This window comes from Silene latifolia, chromosome 9 (genome assembly GCF_048544455.1).
Source record: "Silene latifolia isolate original U9 population chromosome 9, ASM4854445v1, whole genome shotgun sequence".
NCBI classification, from domain to species: domain Eukaryota; kingdom Viridiplantae; phylum Streptophyta; class Magnoliopsida; order Caryophyllales; family Caryophyllaceae; genus Silene; species Silene latifolia.
The window spans coordinates 27,910,677-27,916,868 of record NC_133534.1 but is presented as its reverse complement, the minus strand read 5'-3'; the positions used below and the strand labels follow the sequence as shown (position 1 = coordinate 27,916,868).

At 38.6% G+C, this 6,192-nt stretch overlaps 1 protein-coding gene and 1 long non-coding RNA gene across 2 annotated transcripts; one reads left to right on the top strand and one right to left on the bottom strand.

The window, feature by feature from the left end:
• Positions 1-2,776: 2,776 nt before the first annotated feature.
• On the bottom strand, positions 2,777-4,036 carry LOC141600783 (uncharacterized). Its single transcript, XM_074421032.1, has one exon. It carries the CDS (start codon positions 4,034-4,036, stop codon positions 2,777-2,779), a length of 1,260 nt encoding a protein of 419 aa, XP_074277133.1.
• A 938-nt stretch (positions 4,037-4,974) lies between these two features.
• LOC141602556 (uncharacterized) lies at positions 4,975-5,653 on the top strand. Its single transcript, XR_012524522.1, has 3 exons — positions 4,975-5,096; positions 5,187-5,316; positions 5,424-5,653. It is a non-coding gene; the product is annotated as an uncharacterized LOC141602556 (long non-coding RNA).
• Positions 5,654-6,192: the final 539 nt, after the last annotated feature.

Genomic DNA, 6,192 nt, shown 5'->3' with positions numbered 1-6,192 from the left:
ATCTCCCTAGGAAAGGTTTGGGAACATGGGTTGGCGGGGTGTTATTGGTGGTACGGTTTTGATAGTAATAATTGTTGTTGCGATGAGATATTGATCGGGACGGTTATGGGCAGGCTGTTTTGATAGCAAATCTGAATCATGTTAATTGATTGGGGGAATTGTGGGGATAAGAAATGCTGAACTGGTTTGATAGTGAAGAATGCTTAGTTTTTTTTTATATGTGTCTTCTTACAGGCTCATAAACTGTTTATGTTGCTACACATCATCCTGATGGTTGATGTCGTGGCAGCAGCAGATGATTCAGAAACAAAGAAGATTGAAGACAGTACTACTCATGTTGACCCGTTTCAAGCTCCAATGAGGCCACGCCTCTGCATGATCTTCAAGGGAAATCTACAAAAGATGAAGGAGATAACAAGCTTGTGCCCCACAGATTTTATGTCATGGGAAGATTTCTCTATAGCCATCAGATTTCTTGCAATTGTCAATGACGGGGAAGAGTATCCACCAGAGGAGGGGGTCACACCTCAGAATTGTTGGCCCGGTTGCACAGCTTCCTACTATGCTCTCCAGGACGGAAAAGAAGAAGTGGAGGTCGACTGCACAAAGCTCAAGTGGGAGGAGGCTTGCCTCACTAGGGCTTTATACTTGAAAGGCGTTTAGTACTATGCTCTATGCTAAACACTGAATAAATGATTTGATGATAAACTGCTCATCCTCTCAATTACTAGTACTATGCTCTAAAGCTAAATAATGATGGTTCGATAAACATGTACTATAATGATTTTTCATGGGTTTTGTAGCTTGAATTTTATGCATATGCTTGACATTTTGACACTGGTTTGTTTGATCTGATACTCTGACAATCTTTGATGATGTAATATAAGGTCGTAAAATACAATAACACAGTGTTTCCTATTCCATATATCTGTTGCGTAATGTTACAGTAAGGGGAAATGCATTGTATTAGCTATTTACCTCAGTCCCTGGTAATGCTCTTTTACATAAACGAACATCAGGTATCGTAAATCCTCAGTTCAGATTTGTAACCTTCTGCCGCTGCTGCTGCTGTTTTGGCAGTCTAATATTAACCTTAAAGGGCAAACCATTGTCGTTTCAAGTGACCATTCGCCGTCACTAATTATTTGTGGTTTCCATCAATAGTGATGACAGGAATGTATTTTTTCCTGTAAAAGTTGAGTTACTGGAACCTAAGAACAGTGTAGAATAGGGGGAATGTTATATGTATTTACATTTTACAGAACTATAAACCAAACCTGAATGTTGTTTTGTTGTGTCTCAAAGTGCCGAGAGGAACTCCACAGTCCACCGCAGACTGCTAACAACATTATATCGGGCTCACTCCGGTGGTTGTGTTTATTTTCTAGGCATTTACATTACATAGAGACACTAAGCTAACTTGAAAATTAATGCAGCTATATTCTGTTGAATACATACATTCAATATTTCATTGGTCACTTGCACTCCTCATGTCTTAGAATTTCTGTGAAAATTTAGTTTGGATGCATCAGTAAATTAAGGTGTCAGCCACATGAACAAATCAGTTAATTAGGATCTGTGAAAATTAGGAAGTTTTGGTAAAAATCGAATTACAGATAAAATATGGTTTTACTGTGTATAGACTATAGACTATATAATGGTTAGATTAAGTGAATTGCTGAAATGGGTAATTGGCTAATTGCTAGTATAATGGTTTGATTAAGTTGTGGCCTTGTCTTTCAGACCACATGTTATAAAGCCGGTGGGGAGACGAAGGGAGACTTTCCTCCCCAGTCCCCTCTCTTCCAAGGTTTAAAGCTGGCCTAGATAACAGCCACCTTGTCTCAAACTCCAAAAATTAGGATTTCTTTCTTTGGATAACGGCTACCTTGTCTCAAACTCCACATGCATCTCAGCGACTGTTTTTAGTTAGTGTCTACTGTCTAACAACTGATTATTTTTGGATTTGTTTGATGCAGTTATGCTCTTTATGATATGGAGGGCAACGGGAGTTAGTGACTAAGGTTGGCCTAGCATTTGAAGATGTTCTAAAAGAAGCAAATAGTCTGGTCACAGTGAATGTGCATCAATTAAGTGTCTTGGTTTTTGTATCTAGTTTGGTGTAGTACCTCTGTTTTCCTTCTGTTTACTGATTTCCAGGCAGAAAAAAAAGTACGAGAGGAATTCAGCGAGGAGGACATATCAGTACAGCGAGCATTTTTGATAGTCTTTGAAAGAAGATCAGATATTCTTTACTAATATACGTAGGCGAGCTATGAGCAAGCCCCCCTACCCTATATAACGAATGGCTAGTTTTCGCAAGTATTTAGACCAATGATGAAAACTACAGGGTAGGGGGGCTTGCTCATAAATGCATGCGTCTCTTTTTTCTACTGGTGTTTGTCCCTAATAATGTTCTGGGTTAGGATATTTATGTTGGCTGCGTAACTGCATTACAAGTCGTTTTCTGTGGGAACTGGCAAGTTCCGTGATTCCTTTTTATCTGAAATAATAGCTGTCTGAGCTTATGCAAATACAAAGAGATCGTGACAGAATCTCTATTCAATGTGGAATGGGTATGTTTATAATAAGCTAGTCTTCCATAAGACGGAGAGTTGGATAATATAAATTGAATAAAGAATCAAACATCGTAAAATTAATACCACAAATAATAATATACGAAATAGTTAGAAAAAAATGACTAAATTAACTTGGCATCATAGAATTACAGGTCTAACCTCCTGTGAACCTATGAGTGAGCCACCGGCGCCTACCACTAAAAGATAAACCAGAAGGGTCTGAAATCATCAAAAAATTTCTTATGAAGTGCAGGAATTAGTGATTTAGACTCGTCGGGAATCACAAAGACTTGGTTTAGTTGCCTTTTCTTCAAGTCACACGAGACAATACGGTTCTTGTCCACGCATACATACAGTATATCATCATCAAACGGATTGAATCCAAGCAAAACAAAATGAGTGTGGAAATTATTAATAAATTGAATAGAAGAATCATGTGAAGCTAACCCTCTTAGATCAATCTTGTCCCTGACCTCCCATTTACTATTGTCATTGTCTTTCAGATCCCAAATGTTTACTGACATGCCTCTTTTTTGCGTCAACCTCAGCCTTTCTTGGCACAAACCGACTGTCACGCTCGATTTGTGGTCCGCGACAAAATCTAAAGGCCAATCAATGGATTGGCACACAATTGACAGTCTTTCATCATCACCCTTTTCTTTCTCTTTACTAATTATCGGACTAAAAGCGATCATCCCATTTTCATCGTCATAGAAGTAGAGCATACCATGGTGGAAGAGGCTGCCACATGAAGAGAAAAATGCCTTAAAAGGCTTGGGCAACATCAGGCTCACCTCTTTCCAGTTGCCAATTCGGGATGAAAACACTTGTGCCTCTAATTGATACTCATTCTTGACGTAACCATCATCATCACCACAATTAACCACAATAACAGTATACTCAATGACTTGTTTACCCTCCTTAGTAGAACAAGGGACGCTAGCAAATCCCTTGAAAGATCTCTTGTAGTAGCGAGGGGGACGAGGGAGAGTAATACCCTTGATCGTCTGAGGATTACAGATGTACATCGAATCATCATACGCTTTCCGATCATCTCTCACGCAAAGAATCAAATCATTACTAGTCGCAATGACTTTGACCGGAAATTCCGGGCTAGAGACCATTCTAGAAAACAAATCTGGCAGGAAACAATTAGAGAAACCCGACTCCTTATCCTTGGGATACAAGAGTTGGCCCTTGGAAGGACATAGTAGCTTAGGGCGAATGACGAGGGCAGAATGTTTGGGATTTGTAACATCGGGATTAGTACCATAAACATGTTTTGTGATAAAGTTACCGATAAATCGAGGAGATGAGATGACGCTAAAGCAAGATTTGGAAACAGACTTACACATAACCACAGACTTGATGCACGGAAGTTTTGACAGTATTTCCCATATCAATTCCTTTGGAAGGCTGTCAAAGTGACTAATACCGTTATTATCATTGTCATTCATATTGTTTCTGTTATTATTGTATGTGTTTATCTCTCAAAATTACTTATAAAATTATCACATCTTAACCCCGTTATATATAGAGTAATATAATAGTGTCATAATATAGTCATATACATAACCTCCTAATTCCATTAGGTGTTTGTATTACAGTAGTTGGTTACGGTTACGCCTAATAATCCTTTTTTCGAATACGAATTATGGTAAAAAAAAATAAAAAAAAATTAGGGACTTGCTAAAGGCAATATATCTTCTGGACTCGGAATGGAAATAGTCGTTATGATTTTCTTTCAAACCCCATTTGTATGCTAACTCAAAATATATCAGTCGTCAAAGATATAGTTAGGAGAGAAGGGAAGAAGAGGAGGAGAGGAGGGGGGAAGATGAGGTGAGGAGGAGAAGGGAGGAGGAGAAAAGGAGGAAGGACGAGGGGTTTGGAGATGAAGATGATTATGATGATGATGATGACGATGAGGAAGAGGATGAGGATGAGGACGAGGGTTTTGAAGATGAAGATGATTAAATTGGTATAATTTTGTATTCCTCAAGAGTAAATTATTAAAATTTAGAAGTCTGTATAATTTTCATTTATCATTATTTGTGTTAATTTTTATTTGTATTACTGCGGATGGTGGGAGCGGTCGAGGTAGGAAGCGTGGAGGCGGCTCGGGAGGAGGACAGAGTCGCGTCCGGAGCGGAGGAGGAGTTTGTGCAGGAGGATCCGATGCAGACAGACGGTGAAGGTGAGGAGACTGACGCTACCGACGAGCAACCACGGGTGCCGATACGGTACACTTCGGATCATAAGATGATTCTTGAGCCGGCGGGATTATGGTAAGTTTTATTCTTTATTAGTCTACTATTTTATTTATTTATTTATTTTTTTTTTTTTAAATAATAATTGTTTGTAATTTTACATGTTCAAAATAAATGCAGGTTTATGGACGATTGCGTGGTACGAGGTGTCACGAAAAGCACGAAGACTAATTTCGTGGGTCCAATTCCTACATCGTGGACACAAGCTTCTCATGCACAAAGAGATGCGTGGTTCAATAACTTTCGGGTATATATTTTCCGTAATTCTTTGTTTTAATAACCAAGGTTATACTTTTATAAATACTAATATGAAATTTTGTCGCTTTTTTTTTTGTAGCAAGCATATGCTTGGTCACCGTCTCAAGAACGGAATGTCCGTATCAGGTACGAGGAAGTCGGTACTCGGCGATATCGGGACGTGATTTGGAAGGTAGTTAGGCGCCCAAAGGAACCAGACCACATGAAAGGTATTTAATTAACTTGTTTTGTTATTTGTATTAATTAGTATATACTCTCTTATATTATAAATAATATCAGTAACTTATTAGTTATGATTTCATATGTGTAATTGTAGGTGACAAGTATGAAGGCTTAATAAAGCATACCAAAACTCCCGCTTTTCAGAAGAAGTCTAAGCAAGCATCCCTCAACAAAAGAGGAGGAAAGGAAGACGCCGTGAACGAGCCTACTCATTACGCGGGTTCACGATCGTTCTGGAATCGTATGTTGGGGGTAAGTTTGTCTATTATTTCACACTTTTTTTTTGTTTTCAATGCAACATGTTTATTTTATGTTAGATTTTTTGTTGATTTTCTAACATGTATGTTTTTTTTTTTTCATTCGAGAGAGAAAGAAGAAGTCACGGCCGATTGCGACAGTGCAAACTGTTTCGGACACGCATTCCAGGGTTGACCACAAAGGGGTTAGAACTTGGACTAAGCCAAAAGACAAGCAATTATATGTAAGTTTCCGTAACACTTAATTTTTGTTAATTTACTCTCTTTTAAAATGTCGTATATAAGGTGGTTACCATATTAACTTACAACCATTTGTTTAATATTGTAGGAAGCATTTGAACAAGAAAAAGCCGCCAATCCGTAAAACTCCTGGATAATGACATATGGTATAAGTTGGTGGATGGCTTCAAGAAAGGGCACGTGTATGGTACCGGAAGTTCAACACCGGCTTTCTATGAGAAAACGCGTAGGAGATCGACTTCAACAATTCCCAGCAACACGTATCAACCGGGAATTATTAGTCAACTTCAAGGTCAAATAAAGGAGCGTGATGAACGTGATGCCAAACGTGATGAAGAATTGCGCCAAATGAAGGAAAGAATGGCA

What these genes read in the sequence shown, in the direction of transcription:
- LOC141600783 (XM_074421032.1), bottom strand. Translation starts at nt 4,036, where the DNA reads ATGAATGACAATGATAATAACGGTATTAGTCACTTTGACAGCCTTCCA.